The sequence below is a fragment of the Vanessa cardui genome, chromosome 11 (genome assembly GCF_905220365.1).
Source record: "Vanessa cardui chromosome 11, ilVanCard2.1, whole genome shotgun sequence".
Lineage (NCBI taxonomy): Eukaryota > Metazoa > Arthropoda > Insecta > Lepidoptera > Nymphalidae > Vanessa > Vanessa cardui.
Window position 1 is genome coordinate 1,310,144 of NC_061133.1, and position 19,385 is coordinate 1,329,528.

General features: G+C 30.6%; 2 protein-coding genes across 2 annotated transcripts; one reads left to right on the forward strand and one right to left on the reverse strand.

Moving 5' to 3' along the window:
* Window positions 1-354: 354 nt before the first annotated feature.
* LOC124533666 (sugar transporter SWEET1) lies at window positions 355-14,489 on the forward strand. The gene is made up of 5 exons (XM_047109085.1): window positions 355-579; window positions 4,020-4,195; window positions 10,541-10,820; window positions 12,854-12,973; window positions 14,332-14,489. Exons 2-5 carry the CDS (start codon window positions 4,026-4,028, stop codon window positions 14,446-14,448), a joined length of 687 nt encoding a protein of 228 aa, XP_046965041.1. The 5' UTR covers window positions 355-579; window positions 4,020-4,025; the 3' UTR covers window positions 14,449-14,489.
* Window positions 14,490-16,463: 1,974 nt separating this feature from the next.
* Window positions 16,464-19,141, reverse strand: LOC124533357. Its single transcript, XM_047108581.1, has 4 exons — window positions 19,132-19,141; window positions 18,121-18,302; window positions 17,902-18,048; window positions 16,464-16,662 (listed from the first exon to the last, which is right to left on the reverse strand). The coding sequence occupies exons 1-4, from the start codon at window positions 19,139-19,141 to the stop codon at window positions 16,507-16,509; spliced, it is 495 nt and encodes a 164-aa protein (XP_046964537.1). The 3' UTR covers window positions 16,464-16,506.
* Window positions 19,142-19,385: the final 244 nt, after the last annotated feature.

A 19,385-nucleotide genomic window follows, 5' to 3' on the forward strand; every position in this document is an offset into this window, starting at 1 on the left:
GCGATATATTTATATTTTACACTTTTAAATACATATGCGCGCAGATGTTACTTAAAGTCGCATGTTTTCATTGCCCCATCATGCATGTACATCGATAAAAGTTGAAAACTGATAATAACTGCTCCCAGCTTAACTTAAGCGTTTATCGCTAGTGTAAATTAATTTTAAAGAGGCACCTAATCCCTTCTTAACGAATTCAACATATAGTTAACAAAAAGTTAGTGAAGTTACCGTTATCTGTCAATATTAAATTTCAATGATTACAACACGATATGCGGCAAGGCTTCGTGTCAGGAAATCCGTCGACTCCGAGTTGCACCAAATGTCAATCGACGTCAAAGTCAATCGTCATTCCTTGATATTTAGTTGAGTTATAACTCGTAGTTTGTAACTTTGTACTAGACTGCAACAGTCAACTTCATTCACTTTTGAATCGCTAACTTCAGAAGAAGTTGTGTGATATTGCTAACCATACTATTGTAAAAGTTACTTTTATATATTATAAAGTTTTTTTTCTAAATATAGAATAAGTGACTTAAAGTTTAGTTGTCGTGTATACAAAGGACAATATAAAAAAAGGTAAGATTAGGTTGTTTTTTATTTAATAAAAAATATCTATATTATTTTCAGCTTACATAATAATTAAAAATATAAATATGTTGTTCCCATTACATTGCTTACAATTTTTCTATTAGAATAAATTTATGATGTAATACTTAACGTAATTTTTGAAATAGGATTACATGACTTATAATAATTGTTTTTTTTTATTTGGAACACAAAAGTACTTTCTAATTTTTCGAATACCTTTACAAAAATAATTAATCAACAAAGTTAAGTCAATAAGCTACTAATTGTTCAGCAATTATTAGATTAAATAAATAAAGTTCTTTAAATAATGTAAACAAGAAACATTAAAGATAATAGTAAGCTTTTAACAATATACATGTAATTAAGGAAACAAAATAATAATAAAATTTGAATGAGATAAGTTTAAAATCAGCTATAAATAAAATATACCACTTATACATACGCAAGTTATACATTATAACTACATAAAGCAGCTATAATAAAGATGGCATTAATTTTATAAGGAGTAAAGATACAAGTGATACAATAAGTTCCCTGAATAGTTACAAAAATATAGTGCCTTAAAGATTAACATATTACAGATAACTTAGATCACATACAATAATACTAATGATCCACAAGTTAACTGTGAATGTAAATCTAAGCCCCAATAAAACCGCCTTCTTAACTCAAAAGCTACTATGTTATATTTGTTTTCGCCTCTTATCAAGGATTATAATCAAGGAACAAAACAGATGTTTTGTTCCTTGATTGTGACAATTATCATTTTGTACACATTAAATTGTAAATTTCAGTTACAATTGTAATCATTAATTATTTAAATATTTTTTATACCAAAGAAATGCTCTGTGAAATATCTTGGAATGTTTGTAAGGACTTCAAATTTAATGGTTTACAAAAAGTACTGAATATAAAAATAAAATTGTATTAATTAATTTCTAAATATCATTATCAATGATAATATTACCATAAATTGATAAATATTTTGCATAAGTTAAAAGCTTTTTAAATCTTTCTATAGACTAAGACCAAAACATAAAATAATAATAAATTAATTGTCCCTAAGTTACGATTCATTAGATAAGATATATAGTTGGTTATTTAATACCAATGAATACAACAAAATAATATTAATAATAGCTCTTTATTCTGAACAATTACAGTTTTTTGCGTGAACATAGTTGTGTTGTTAATTATAAAATGTTCCTCAGTTTGTTGAGTTATTTGACTTAGGCCTCCTCCTACTTCTTCCATTGCACTCTACCTGTTGCTACTCTGGTCCCATAAGGTTCCAAAGCTAAGTCATCTTCCTCCCATCTTCTAAAACAAAACATTAAAAATTGCAAAATAAAAAAATTATAGGTATTTGTAGATAATTATGTCTGTAACCACAAAGACCAAAACAACTATTGAAAGGGTACAAAAAGATGAGCAGTGGTCACTCCAGTCTCAAAGACAATTCCTTTTACGAGCACGAAAAAAACGGAACAATGAAAACGACTTACGGAGGCCTATAGGCAATCGTGTAACTATAGCTTCTCAGTTATTGACTTGATGAAAATCTATAACACTCAATTATATATTTAGTTCGCATTCAGTTTATGGAGTTTATCTACGAAACAGCTACAGCTTCTGTGCAAAGATGTGCAAGTATTGCTGAGTGCAAAGATGTGCTCGTAATTGTAACTGCAGTGGCGGTCTAAGGCCCACACCGCCTTTCGGAGCAAAGGGTCTCGCGCTCGAAATTTGGAAAAAACAAAGGCCTCGCAAACTTAAGATTCGATCTTGCGCCGCCACTGTTAATATTGGATAATGGAAGACCAAAATATTATACTAATGTATATATATAAAATATAAAATTTGACCCCAAAGGCATCAAAATCGTTAGCCCTTTTCGGTGTCTTTTCGCCGCCACCTACTTACAATACACTTTGAAATGACAGCATTAGCTAAGCGGATATCTATCGAAAGATATCCTTTGGGCCACCAACCTTGGAACTAAGATAATTTGTCCCTTGTGCCTGGAGTAACATTGTCTTACTCACCCTTCAAAACAGAAAACCATAATAATTAGTGTTGGTTTAACAATAGAATATCTCCTAAGGCTCTATTGGTCGTATGAGGTATACCGCGTATAGTCTAAATAAACCAAGTAAGAAGTGTATACGCGGTATCCTTATTAACGGGCAAGTGTAGTGACGTCAAATGCCGTCGGTGGGTGTGTAAATGACGCACTAGAGTCAATTGCTGATCATTTGTCTCAATAATATGCAAGGATGTGATTGTTCGTGACCCTAAACCGTTAAATGGTTTATTTTGAAACCGAAGTCGTTTTTCATAATTTAAACATACTAAACACTTTTAAAAAACTACGAAACGCTCAAAATTTTTGTTTTTTAATCCTTTTTTTTTGATGATGTTGCCATTTTCGAAAATAAAGTATGTAAAATAGAAAACAATATCTCTTTCAATTACATATATATTTTTTAGAAACATACGTATTTACTTTCTTTGTATATGCACCGTAAAGAAAGAAGAAAGAAAATATCGGTTGTACACATTAGATAAACTTTCATATAAATAATTTATTGACTGCAGAAATTATATAGAACATTATTTTGCAACATTTTTAAAGATATATAAGACTATGCTTATGAATCGTGATACCAGCGCAATTACGTAATCAGGAAACTTTGGTTTATTAAAATCCTTATCACATTATTTAGTCTGATATGTTAATAATGCTTCAAAATTAAAAATACTTCGTAACTCTACGAATGAATTCCAGATAAGTACTTTGTTTTCATTTCTTTTGCCCAAAGATGACAAAAAATAATACTTAGTTTAAAAAAAAAAAAACGAAAAAAGCAACAAAGTTTCGCTTTCGATATCTTTAATGTATTTTTGTTCTTATTTTGAATCAGGACCCCTTAATATTTTAAACTGGTTCATATTTTAGGAACTACCTGGTTCTATATTTAAATAAGTTAAAGATGTAAATTAGCAAGATTTTTTTCCGATCTTCAGACTTGCGTTCATGCCGTTTTTGAGTTCTTATGATCTTGAATTATATATATGTTTCGGATTTAGGGTATAACTGAAGCAGAATATGCGACAAAATTATTGATTTTGCTGTCTGTTACTGCTTCTAAAATGTAAAGTCATATATAAATATAAACTTAAAACTTATATAATTTAGTATCTTCAGCTTTTATTTATTTTTAAAATCTAGACTTGTAAATTGGATTCCTGGTAGTATATGTCCATTGTCACTGGTCCTAAGAAGTAATAATCAATCAAAATAAATCTAAGATGTTTTGCAAAAACGCAAAAGCCCAGATTGTAAATAACGTATAAGAAAATAAATCAATACATATAATAAAACGTGATTTTTTTTACGGTAATACAATATTTCTGTCTTGTTACAGGTGAAAATGGAGGCATTAGGAGATATCCTACTGCCCTACAAGGAGCCTGTCGCATTAGTGACACGGATTGTTACTATGGGCCAGATGTTCTCCGGCAGTTTCCTCTGTTACGATATATATAAACAGGGAAACACGAAAGGCGTACCACTCATGCCTTTCCTTGGTGGTCTTATCATGTGAGTTCTATTTTCATTGTAATATTTATATTTTCCGCTTATTTATATTTTTTTGCAATGACAACATTCCGCGAAATAAATTATGATGTGATAATGTTCAGCTTTTTTTTTATTTATATGGGAAAATATTTGAATTAAAAAATACATACTTATTATTCATACGCTTAGATAATTATGAATATATATTTTTTTAATTCATGGATGTTTAGTTGTTTTCTTGAATAAAATTGGTTAAGAACATAAAAAAAGGAAACTCAATAAATAAATATTTAAAAAGTTAAAGTTGTAAACAAATTAATGGCATGAAATATGGCGTTTATAAGAACATTTTTTATTTAATTCTATTCAAATTTATTCGATTTAACAAATCACGCAACTTCGATTCGATTATAATAAGTAATTCTAATTATATTGGTTATGAAATATATAAATGGTTATTATTATTTGCCAATAGCTCTGCCATATTATGCATTGCAAACAGTAACTTTTAAAATTCCTGAAATTCAGGAAACATTTTTTTCCATGATTCCACAATGAATGCATTTTATTAAATCTGGACCATAATGTCATGCTAATTCAAAAATATCTCTACGTAGCGTGACGTTATATATTAGTTAAATTGGCTCTCAGGGCATTTAATTATATCTTCAAGAAGATTCCTATTACTTACAACAAAAGTGGTCTATTATTTCGGGTTTTAACAATGATATGGTCTTAAGTTTAACTCATAAAAATCAAAAAAGTTTAAAGAAATTATATAAATAACTTGAAAGATGCTTGGGAAACGCTTAAATTAGTATCTACTCATTTCTAATTAGTATTCCAATAGTAAAGTTTCATGGATTTAATGTATAATACGTGCATAATATAGTAGAGTAACAGTAATATTTTTTGGGATTTGTAATGTGATTTAAACACATTTTTTGCCGACATTGCAAACGCTAGTTGAACCCTACGAAATAGATCAAAGTAATGCATTATAAAAATTCCGTCATGATATATCTATCTTTTTTTATCCTTTACCTTTTACGAAGGCTTACTTACCAAACGATTTTAGACAATACAGCATTAATCTTATCAGATTAAATGAACAATTTATTTAAGGTACTAAACCTTAAATAAATTGTCCATTTAATACAGATTAGTTTCAATAAAAATAATAAATCAAAGTCATTACTTTGATTGTAACGTAAGAAAATATAGTAGTAACAATATCGATGGAACTATTGATAATGTTATCATTTAAGAGATAGAATTTTTTTACTTTTTTGATGTCATGATGATATTTGTAAAAAAAATAAAACTACAAATCATTATCATCATTACAAGGTATAAAACAAAGTCAATTAACACTGGCTGTCCCTGTGTATGCTACGATCCTTAAAGTTACGCAACATATTTTGATGCAGTTTTTTTTAATAGATAGAGTGGTTCAAGAGGAAGGTTTTCGTATATATAATCCTTGGACAATATAGTAAAGTAACTCTGAATATTTTAGAAGTTTCTCATGTGATGTCATATAAAAACAAATTCTGTAGTGTATTTAGTATCAGCATTGCACCCGTGCGAAGCGAAGATGATATGCTATAATCTATAGTTATGTATATGTTTCCATGAAAATATTAATATAGGTATCGTGTGGAGAAAATATTTTTAGTCCAGTCATTATGTACATTCAAAAATGGAAAAGAATTATCAAGCAAACTTGATTCGAAAAATTTTACGAGCAATTTGTTTTGTAACCTCATCGGATAGCCGAGTCAAGATGGCGGCCTTAGCGCCCCGAACATCTTGGTCGAAAACTCAAGTTAAGCTTTTCTCGGTACAGCATATCGAAAAATTAGCTTGTTAATTTCAAACTGGCCTATATCTGGATGTGTAATCTGCATTACAGCTAGCGAAGTTATCACGTGACACGTTTCTGTAAAAAAACTTATTAAAACTCAAACGTAACACCCTAGTTTTTTAAACTATTTGCTTTTATTTTAGCCTATTTTGATATCCATTTATTTATTCTGTTGACTTTTGCCTTTACCAATCTCCGGCGAAACAAGTTTTATTCTTATATGTTAAGAAGGCGTGTTGAGTCATTTTATTTTAGCAAATGTATTTATATTTAAATATATGAACAGGAATGCCGTTTTCGTATTATATTATGTTTTAGCTAAGAAATTTCTATTTATATAGTTTAATTATTAGTGACAGACTGTATAAACATACCTACTTCAATGTGAGGCGTGTAACATAATATTAATTACATACATAATATATGCTATATAAATCGTATTCGTAATGAAATAATATATGATGGGCTTGTTTATTTGTTGGCTAGATGTATTATCAGCCCTAGGACCGCTTTAGCTCATAGAGCCGAGCCGCAAAATAAATAATTGTTATTTCTTGATTACCTTTACTTAACATTTCGAAAGGGTATCCGAATAGTTATTTGTCATATATTGGAATCCAATATTTTACCTCCACATTCCAAAAAGATACAGTATAAGTCTTTCTGGGCCCTCGACAGTGGGCACACTGGTGCAGTGTGCTCTTATGATTAAAACGGAATTTATCGGGTCGATGAAAAGTAACAGCGCAAGGTCTGGTTAGAAGTGTATACTCGTTGTCTCGTATTTCGTAAAATGTGGAAAGCCATCCTTTAACTGATCTCTTTTCGGTCGTGATATGCTTTTTTAGTCTGTTTTTAAGAGTGAGACAATAAAGAGAGCACCTGTCTCACTTTCGAACTATAATATCTGCAAAGACGGTTGGTCTCCTTTGACATTGCCCATCCTTGTTAAAAGTAACGTAGACATCATCTCTGTTAAAAATCACTTCGTATCTCACTCGCGAAATGTTTAAATTCGATTAACGGATACTTAAACGTCACATACTTGATGAAATTACAAGATTATGATCGTAGATCATGTTCTGCTAACAGTTCCGAATTATTTCTTACAGAATAGCTTTACTGTGTTCGGAAATTTTAATTATAACTACTTATCGCCCGTGGTTTCGGTCGCGTCTTAAGGAGTTGGTTGTTATAAGTTAGAACTAGCGCGCACTGGTAACTGTTGTCACGGTGACTGTTTCGTCACTCTTGTCGAGTCCATGAATATGTATGGAGGTGCGTGCACGTTACGACGTGAAATTTGAGTCTGCATCTGTACATATTCACGGATTAGACAAGAGTGATGAAACAATCACCGTGACAAAAGTTACCAGTTCTTAGACAATAAACGTAGCCTATGTCATTCCTCAAAGTCAAAGTTTGCTTCACACTAAATTTCATCAAATTCGTTCCATTGGTTTTGTCGTGCGACAGACAGAGAGACAGAGCTATTTTCACATTTGTAATATTAATATAGACCGCATTTAAGTATTTACGGTTTAATTTTTAACGTTACTCTCACGCGTCGTTACATTACAAATGTATTGAAGTCATGGTTAGTAAAGTGTTATACAAAAGTTGTATCCAATCATTACTATATTCATTTTATTTTTATTGTGTACTCGTAATAGAAGGTAGTTGCCGTAGACTTGTCACAATTATTTATACCCCGGCCTTGGACACGTTCGGAACAATAGGTGAAAAATAATCAGTACCTATGTACTTGTTAAAACAAATGTCAATATTTTGTTGAATTCCCACCTTATTATGATCTAGCTGTGCCTACGACTTCGGGTGCTTCTTAATTTAAATTAAAAAAAAAACTTATTAATTCTGTATTAGGCAGTTTTTGTGATATTAAGTCGTTGGTGGTTGGCGGAGTGGTGGCATGCACGAAGGCTTCGCGCGAGACCCGAAAGTACTTGGACATTGCAGCGTCACTTTGTGATTACGATATAGATTATTCTAGAATAAAAGCAGTCTTAGTTAGTGCTTATTACATCAGCTATATGCCACTCTCGTCAAAATCTGTCCTGCCGTTCTAGAGATTAGCCTGAACAAACAGTCAAAAATTGTGAAAAATAAATATTTTTGTATATATACCGTGTATACATACGTAGGCATTTAGTAAAAAGCGGTTGTTTCAATATTACTAACAGACACTCCACTATTATTACCTGTATAAATTTTCGTTAAAAAAATTAATTTAACTAGCAACTTCAATCTTGATTTTTTATTTCATCTCGCATCATAATCCAAGTTCACACTGAGTGTCATGGATCCCCAATCCATTAAGCATTTATTTTATCAAGAGTTCCTCCTTGATCCGATAGACTGATACTAGATTTATTTGAATTAGCTCTATCATATATAGAGTACTCAAACATTGACATGCAAAGAATAGAATTATAGTTTAATCCCCAAGGGGCGTTGTTGTTATACGTTCTATAACAATCTATACAAATAAATAAAATCAAAGAGTGTGTCATTTACTTCAAGGATTATCTTCAAAAGAGTAGTTGTTATATGTAATTAAATATTATATATGTAAAGTAATCCAAAGTATCGATTAGTTTTATCTATGTTTATCTAAATCGATCAAGTATTTGTAATTCCAGTAGTTCGGGATGGCCAAAGTAATATTAATGTTTTATAATGATGCTCTAATCTCTCTATCTTTTGTTACAATCCCCCGCTATCGTCCAATTGTTTTCTGCTGACAGCTCACTCATATTTAAATTAAGAAATAGTGTTACATGCCAGTATTAAATGCTATGCCAAATAAAATAATATTAATTACAGTTTTACAAATTATTGATCAATTAATTAATAATTGTATATTATAAAGTAAATTCAATAAAATCAAAATCAAAATAAACTTTATTCAAGTAGGCTTTACAAGCACTTTTGAATCGTCATTTTACAATTAAGTGAAGCTACCACCGGTTCGGAAAGTAGATTCCACCGAGAAGAACCGGCAAGAAACTCAGTAGTCACTCTTTTTTAACATTTAAAAAATACAAAGTGATGTTAATTGAATACAATTATTTAAATTAATATATCCTGCTTGGAAGTCAACAGGTATTTGTCCCCTGCTATATTCATAATATGCAATAATAATGTGATATAAATTATGATATAGAATCAAATGTCATAACACCGTAATGAAGGCTAAGGTTACTCTCTTAACATATTGTATCAAATTAAAGTTTACGTACGTGTGCACCGCTCTTTAAAGCATGTAATCAGTAAGTGTAGAATATTCTAATCAAAAGAGGAGAAAAGGCCAACACACAACTTTGATACTGAATTGAATGGATAGATATTTATTATAGATTTGCGAAAAAAATACCATTCTGCATAGTGGCGAAATCGTTAACGGAACTCTGGAAATGGTTAAAAATAGTTATGTGGATTTATTATTTTATATATAACAGCCTGTAAATTCCCACTGCTGAGCTAAAAGCCTCCTCTCCCTTTGAGAAGAGGTTTGGAACATATTCCACCACGCTGTTCCAATGCGGGTTGGTGGAATACACATGTGGCAGAACTTCTATGAAATTTCTCACATGCAGGTTTCCTCACAATGTTTTCCTTCACCACCGAGCACGAGATGAATTATAAAGACAAATTAAGCACATGAATCAGCGGTGGTTGCCTAGTTTGAACCCGTAATCATCGGTTAAGATCCACGGATTCTAACCACTGGGCCATCTCGACTCAATCTTTAAATATATAACACAAACTTAAATAAATCAAATCAAATTCTGATTTGATTGTTAAGTATTACTCTAAAATAAGTTTGGATAAAATACCCTTGACTGAGAACTAGCAAAAGAAATTTTTAATTGTTAACATATATGCAACATAACAAAGAAATATTCAGGAGGCGATCGTTATTGTTTCGTTCATTCCCAAGCTATAAACCATGAACTCATTAATTGTATATAACCTTTTGCATACAAGCGCTCCTTTGCAAATTTATTAATTTGGCTACGGAGGCATTTTGAACGCTTTCAGTATCTGTTGTAAAAAATTAATTGCATACCCACAAAGGCATTGTATGCCCACAAAATAGTTACTGACTCTATGCAGTCGGGAAACAATTTGTTTGTTTTATGTACCGAATTTATGGGTATCTTCATTTCCTTAAAATAATTAATTTAATAAGTTTCCATATGTATACATAACATTACAGGATATATTTTAAGGACATTAAATTTATCGCGATAAAACCCTTGCTTATTCAGTATGAATTATATGATTGACATTGATTGTTAATAAGATTATTTTATTTCAAAGAGTCACATGATATAAAGAGTTTCTTACAAATCATTAACGAATACAACCAATTTTATTCTTTTTATAATTTTCAACAAATATTATAAATGTTATTTATCTTCCCATAGCTCACTTTTATATAATACTCCTTTTTGACAACCATTGCCATATTTTAGGGGTATCCTCAACTTGAAATTCGGGTTTATCCTCCGCGACGATACAATGATTCAAGTTAACTTCTTCGGATTGTCGCTGAGTATCCTCTACATTATGATATACTACAACTACGCCACTGAGAAGGGCAAAGTCTGGCTGCAGATGGGCATAGCTGGTGCATTCAGTGCTGCACTGATCGGTTACGCAGAGATGGAAGATCCGAAGCTAATAGAGAACAGATTTGGTTCAATCATCACAGTATTCATGTTCTATTTGATTGCATCACCGCTCTTAAATCTGGTAAGTCATTTCTAGTATTGGTTAATTAACAAAAATATAAATATAACATGATTGTAATAATGGCACTGCAATATCCTTTTTCTGAAAAACCATTTTAAGAAAACGAAAATATAAACTATTTTAATAAAACTCAGCGATCAGGCATCGCTGTTTGTGTTTAAACATGAACGCATTGCAAGGGTGAAAAAATAATGACTCTTTCAGTCACTGGATATAATACCTTCTTGTTAAAAATGGCTAAATGGTTTAAAAAGGTGTATATCATGATTAAGCTCTGGGCAAGAACAGAAAGTTCATGTTTTAAATTTGTTTTTATACTGTAGTTCTTTGTGCTAAATAAAAAAAACATCGTGAGACAACCTCCATGTGTCCTAACATCGTCAAAGGGAGATGGTCCAGCATTTCGAAATTTACATAGGGATAATAATTAACAAAATATATATTTTAAAACATTTCCCAATGAAATGTTAGTCCTCCATTTTATTGAAATTTTTATCGATATATAAAATTTATTAAAGTTACTAATTTAGTACAGAAGATATATACGAATGAAATATTTTGAAACTCGTTTTTAGTTTGTGTTGCTAACCTTTATTGAATTAAAATATAATTATACTCAACAACGGCTCCTAAAACTGACAGAACAGTAATATGTAGTCGTTATCGTGTAACATACTTATAAATAGATGAAGCAGCGAAATCATATAAAATTGTCGATATTACAATATGCTATCAATACTCAGAATGTCGTTTATTTAAAACTTTAGGCATATTACGATGCGCCTGCGCATATTCGAATTTCGAACATAGTACGTTGACCTGTTCAATTCCTGACCTTGTTGTTGTTTAATTTTAAATGCCATGGTATCCTTCTCCTCGTATTAAAAATAGTAACAATTTAATTATCAATTAACAACAAATGTTCCTCGGTTTTCGTGTATGCAAAGTTGGTTTTGGCGTTTTGGTAACTGTGTCTCATGGAATTGATCAATAAAAGGGTACTAAAAGTGTTGTCAATGTCATTTATATTTGATCAGTTTCTTGTCAGTTTTTTTTAAAGTAGAATCTTTATTAAAAACCGATTGTGCTGTTGAAAAAGACTAAGATTTGACGGTGGTAGTTTATAAACCGCCCAGAACAAAGCAATCATTTATTTTCGTTATATCATCATTAAAATGCCTTTTTTACGAAGGAATTAATGCTGACTCATGTCTACCACCATGCTAAATATATCGGTAACTCCAAATGCTGCCATTATCCGTATCTTTATAAATATTATCTGTATACCTATCACCTGTCTTGTCTTGATAGGTTTTGTTTTGATTCGCCTGTACGACACGAGGCTGCAGTTACAATGAGACATTTTCTTATTTTATTGGTTTCAAGTTACGATTCAATTAGTTGATCTATATCACACGAAATATACTTTGCATTGCTCTCAAATCTTATTTTTTTTTAACATTTTCAAAACGTATTCGATACATCGTTAAAATATTATAACATGTATTCACTTATTATGTAGTTTGAATGACTTTTTTCCCATTTCCAATTTAATTATATTCTAATACATAATTAACAAATATGGTAATTACGATTACATAACAAATATTGAGGTAAGACGCTTTGTAAACTAAATTTTCCTTACGTATCTAACAGCTGAAATGAAATATCCTCTTTATTTACAGCTTATATGGACGTTGCTACTAAAATTCCCAGATAAGGCTAAACCTTGAGTTGGGTCAGGAAATATTAGACAGTTTTGTGAAGATATTTTGTTTTTTTCTTAATTTGCCAACAACTCTAGAGTCAAGAAGTTGATATTGTTACATTCCTATCCATCTAAGGCGATAAACCTCCTTGCTTCCAATTTCTCCTCGGTCGGCCAAATCTTGTTCCAATGCAAAGTGGCGGAATAGAATGCATGTATTTGTACACACGCTTTGTGCGTTACAATATCTCGCGACAGACACATCTTTGACACTGGCCGCCATGGTTAATTTCGAAATTATAATATTAATATGTTATTGTTACAGAAACACATCGTTAAGAACAAGAGTACAGAGGGCATGCCGTTCCCCATAATCTTCTCTGGTACAATCGTCACCTTCATGTGGCTTCTGTATGGTATAATTCTAAAGAATAAGTTCCTTGTTGTAAGTATTCATTTAATTTCTAAATAATAACGTTACATATTAAGGGCGAAAATGCACAGAAATGTATATTTGAGGAAAGGAAAATGTCATTGGCCTTTAGCTTAACACAGAAATGCAAAAATAATACCATATGAATTAAGGTTGGTTATTTTCGAAATATCTGTCCCCCCGATCAATTTGGAGGATTCAATGCCTTATAATACAGATAAAGACAATATGAATTATTCACAAAATACACATACATATATACTTTTTCGAATCTTTATTATGTTGTTAATAGCTCAGGACTTAGCCAGTGATAATACTTTTTGACCCGAACGACCGTCAAAATAATATGTAAATATAATCGTAATATTATACATTTTGAGGCGGCAAATTTCCAAAAACAACTGGTGATGTAAAAATGCACCTTTTTAATAATACATCTTTCCTGTTATATTTTAAAATATATAACGCTATGATGTACAGGCGTTATAAGTGCATATTTTGAGAATCTAAAGATGGAAGTGAGAAGACTTTTTGGTAAACCATAAAAATATTTGTAATGAATCGAATAATTAATCCTTCTATTATAGAAGTATAACCTAAATCAGTTTATTTTTAATGACAGTTAGTTACACCACGTAACATACTACGTGGTAATACCATGATAAGATAATGTGTCTATGATCAACAAGATAACAATATAATTACATTTAATTTGGTACATGTATTAGTATTACGTAAGATATTTTAATACAACGTAGTATCTTATCCAAAAAATAGTTAATAATTTGGATTACATCATTTGGTAGTTTTTTTTTAAATTATATATTTGATTATTGTTTATTTATTCAGTTAAAACGTATTTAATATAATATATTGAAAATGAGCTCATTATAGAATATTCTTAATTCATCGCTTCTAAAGTGGTTAGGTTATGTTAGGTTAGGCAAGCTCCACTATATATATGTGCTTAATTTGTGTTTAAAATTCATCTCGTCCTCGGCGGTGAAGGAAAACATCGTGAGGAAACCTGCATGTGTCTAATTTCATTAAAATTCTGCCGCATGTGCATTACACCAACCCGCATTGGAACAGCTTGGGGTAATATGTTCCAAACTCTCTGGAATAAGGCCTCAAGAGGAGGCCTTATTCCAGCAGTGGGAAATTTACAGGCTGTTACTTTAAGGCGGGACGACTGTGACTTTCAATCTGTCAGACTTATTGTCAACAGATAATATCTAACAAGATAAATTTCTAACAGGCCACGGAAAACCCAAAAAAAGAATAAAGTTAAAACTAGATGTCAAACATAGACTATATTTATATTTAATATCCAATTACAAAATTCTATGAATATTTTACAAATTTTTCAGCTTCAGAACGTAGTAGCGTTCGCCCTGTGCGGATTCCAGCTGTCTCTGTTCGCAATTTACCCCTCGAAACCCAAGAGCAAGGACAAGGTCAAGGCGAAGGCAAAGAAGACAAACTAAACAAAAATAGCTGCAAAAATAATCATATAATACAAAATAAATAAAAATAAAACATATAAAATCAGTTAGAGAAAGTTCCTTTAAAAACAAGCAGTAATTAAATTACTTGATATATATTAATTAAATTACTTGACTTATATTTGATAAAGTAGTATTTTATTTTTGAGTCAAAACTATATTTATATAGATTCGATGACTGGACAGATTCCGATGATAAATCATTAGTTTAAATATGCCAGTGTCATATGTGATATCGATTAAATGAATGATGATATTTATATTAAATTCCCGTTTTTTCATAAAAGTGCATAATCTATAAAAATCCTGCCATAGTTTGAATGATGTATAAAAAGGCCATTAGCCTTTTCCTCATAAAAAAAATGACATCAATAATCATTCGTTATGTTAAATAATAAAAAGTATAGCAAATGCCATTTTTCTCATTATTCAGACTGTTATTGTTTTTCAATTATTAATAAGTAAGGTTTATTTACTCGATGAAATATTTGAAAAGACTATTTTTTTCATTCCATCTTTTAAAATATTAATTATATAAGTAAGCTCAAATAAAGTATTAATATTAAGTTAATATTAAATCATTTTATATGAACGAACAAATTAAAGGATAGTCCCACTTCGGGCGCCAACTTGGCTTAATAGATAAAAAAAATAGTTAACATTCATTTATTTCGTTCTTTTCAACCGTCAAATCATTACGCTATTTGTGTATATATGTACATATACTTAAATCATTGATGCATTTATTTTATTAGTTTTTTGCATTTGTTGCAAATTTTAAAGAAGTTTGGTCTACTTCTTTTACTTCACTGCAATATATAAACATATAAGTATTTACAATAAATAATCAACTATATTTTTCAAAATTTAATAAAAAAACATTTAAATAGTATTTGAAATAAATATTTTCGAATCATAAATGTATTTTAAATGTGACTTTATATTATTTAAGTTACCAATTACGTTGTGACTTGTGATACATCAGCTGTGTAATTGCGAACGATTTTATAAATAAAGTGATTTTTATACGAATTCTTAGTTGTTTTATTTTTAATTTCTTATTAGTGTTCTGCTGGATGTAGCCTTTTGTTAGGACAAGTATTATAACAAATCAATTCTCTGTGAGTTTGTTAGTGCGAAGGCTGAGTCTGCGCTTGGGCGTTTGCATTTCTTTGATCCCACGATCAAATTGAAACTTTGAAAATAACCTATAATATATTTCAATGGCATGATGCGTAAAGTAAATCTTTGTTGTCGAGCAGTGTGTACACTGTGGTCCGACCGGCCGACACGATATAGAAAAAGTTCATTAGTTTTCGATGTGGGATTGATTCTGCGTGTTTGTTGTACCGTCAATTCTTCTGATTTTAATAAAAAAAATAAAGCTATTTGCCGTTTTCTTAATCGTTTGTCACGTGACACAAAACGCTTCTGGTTGGTCGGGCTTATGATGAAGTCACTTGCTTGTTAACCTTGATTGCCTACCATATGCACCACAGATTAAAATACAGGCAAGTGACGTCGCCGACCTCATTGCAGCGCCATATTGTCCAAGTAGCGTTTTCGCTCACTATTTAATATAACTAGTGACAATGGTAGGGGTGAATGTGACAATAGTAGTGGTGACCGGTGTTTACGCAGCAAACGTACGAGAAAGGAGGTATTTTGATATGGACACTTCTAACATTATCAACATCTACCCGCAAACATCAGTCTCGTGAACAAGACATTCGTAGATAATGTCGAAATATCGAGCACCACCGAACAAAAATAAAAAACATGATAAATATCCCGAAATTAATAACTTTAAAAACAAAAATAAACATGTTAATTTAAAATCTTATTAACACATGAACAAAAAAACTACTGTTCTTGCTCAAAAAAAAGACTTTAATCACGGCTAAGATCTAGTTTTAGTAGCCATTTAGCTGTCATAGAAGAACTATTCATAATACAATATATAAAGTACAATAAAGGGTAATGAATAATAATAATAAGTGAAATGGATTAATATACAGAAACTTAGTTACTTTATTTTATTTAATTTCTCGTATTCTTGAAGGATGCGTACAGTTGTAGCAGGAGCATCGTCTCGTTGGCCGCAAAATTCTCGATGTCCACGCGGGCCTTCTCGAAGGGAAATACGTTCGGGAAATTCTCCATCGGCACCGTCATGTTCGTGAAGCGGTAGGTTCCCTGTTAAATATTTTGTTAATATACGAGTACATTGTGTTTTATATAATACCGGGGTGTGATGTATTTTTATACAAAAGAAAAAAAACAACAGTTATATCAAAATGTAAATACAACCTTCACGATCACTGTGTATCTAATTTTTCAGTATAAATAACTCATTTTTTTAATTATATAAATAATTAAAATTATACATATAATAAAATTGGAGTGTCTGTTTGTAATATTAAAATAGATCTTTTTTACTCAACATATATGTATGTATTCACGGTACATATACAAAAATAATATATTTTACTATTTTTGTCTGTCTGACTTTCTGTCTGTCTGTCTGTTTGATCCGGCTAATCTCTGGAACTGCTGGACCGATTTTGACAGGACTTTCACTGGCAGAATACTGATATAATAAGGAGTAACTTAGGCTACAATAATATTAATTCAAACACGTACAAGGTCGCGGACATGTAAGTAATTTACAATCTTTGAGAATGAGTCCTTGTAAAACTTTTATATTATGTTTTTTTTTAATATATCTGAAGCCTATACAGCTATTTTGTATATTGACCAAACAATAATGATTATACATATTAATATAACTATTATTTTTCTTATGTTCTGAATTGAAGGTAAGTGAATACAACCACCCATAGGTACTGTTGACGTTAATATTAACCATTCCTTATAAACCCAATGTTTCACCAATCTTGGGAACTAACATGTTATGCTTGTTGTTATTTATATGTACTAATACTTAATAGTATTCCAGTTTGACGATAAAAAACGAACCAGCGCTCCTGTCACCAGTGGAGGCAATAAGGCGAGTTGTGAAACTTTTTGCACCACTACTCCAAGGGCCTAGCGTTTCGACAACAAATGGAACAAAAAAGTAATTTGATATAAGAATTATTCACCTCGCCTCATTGCTTCCGATGGTGATAGGAGCTGGTTCGTTTTTTGCCCAGAGAATCAGAATTTGCAATTCAACGGAGAAATGCTGCTAGCATTCATACCATTCCACGCGGTCAAGATTTGTACAGTAACTAGTTTTAGTTCATATTTGTATATATTTAAGCATTTAATATTATTAATACTCTGATGTTTGTACGTTTGACGGTTAATTTTTTGATGCATGACTAATTTTCGGACGGGTATACATAAACCCCTACCACTAAGTGTGTCCTCACACCAGTTATATAGATTATCCATATGTCATCCGTAATAATATCTTAATCTAGGACTTACTGGCGGAAGAGGACACGTGACACCATACTTGAGAAGTGCAGGAGCGAAATATTTTTCGTACTTCAGTAAATCACAATACTTGTAATTGAATTCAATAAACGACCTCCTGTATTCATTGTGAAGGTATTCGTAGAATGATATATGTATCTAAAAATTTAATATACAAGTTTAGTATTAGTCATAAAAAAACAATGATATTTCGCATTGTTTTTTAATTACCGAAACATTATTAGTCCATTGTTGTTTCAAGGTGGACTCAATATTGATCTGGTAACCGCTCTTCCTGCTGTATCGTCTGACTTCAAAGGTGTAGTTATGGAAGAATTTTTTATTTGCATATACAACTTTTGCCCTTTCTGGTATCACTTGAACAGCCTGTAATATAAAATACCATTTTATAACTAACAAGGTGTTTTAGATCAACAAACTAAATTGCCTGATTTTTGTATGTATGGCTAATATATTTTAAAAACAGCTGTAGAAAAAATACATATCTTTAGAATTGATAGAACGTAGCATACTTATGAATGAAAAAATATTTGTAACTCACACAAAAAACTTCAAAAATAATAACTGACACTATAATCACGATTTTGTAAAAAATCGTGTAAGTCATTTTGGAAATAAAAAACACGATTAACACCGTATTAAAAATAGTACAATTTCATGTGCATTTACTTTTCTATCTGCCTAAAATATTAATTCAAGGGAGACAATTGGTTTTAAATTTTAACATTATGGGAAAATAATAGCCGCATTTTCATTAGTTAACAATACCATCCTTTCTATTGTTGCATATGCATATTAATATATTTTTAATGTTTGTAATGAAATTATAATTATGTTGATCGCAGAGTAATGCCTCGAAATATGTACAATTATTATGATATAATAATAATGTACTACCATTTTCTTTATTACATAAAGATATCGAGAAATATATTGTATCAAAAGTGTTTAAAATAATTGGTTTGCAATTTTTAAGCATGCACGATTAATTAAAAATAAAAGTATCTTTTTAATTTAGTGGTAATATATTTTTCTCAAAAATACATTAGAAAAAGGATCCGCAAAACATCATTCCAATAGGCAATGTTCTTAAAGCGTTTCCTCAAAGGAAATAATACTAAGGAAATTAATTTTTGTGTTCAGTATTTTTTACACTTATCGATCTTGTATATAATAGTTTTCTTTAAAAATCCCAGGTGTGAAATCGAAATTCCGCGTTACAGAATCGCATAGCACAATCTAAGGATTTGTCATTGTATTTGGTCATGCAAAATATTGTGTGGTGTCTGATTGCCTTGTTGGCGGTATAATATAATTATAAAAAAGCATGAAGCTAATATTCTTTTCTTTCAGGCAGAATAACATTATATTACAAAAAATTAACTGTAAAATATTATATCTCATATGTTTAGTTAATGGCATTAAACGAAAATAAGCAAAATAAAATAACTTTCAGTATAAATTATTTTCTAATC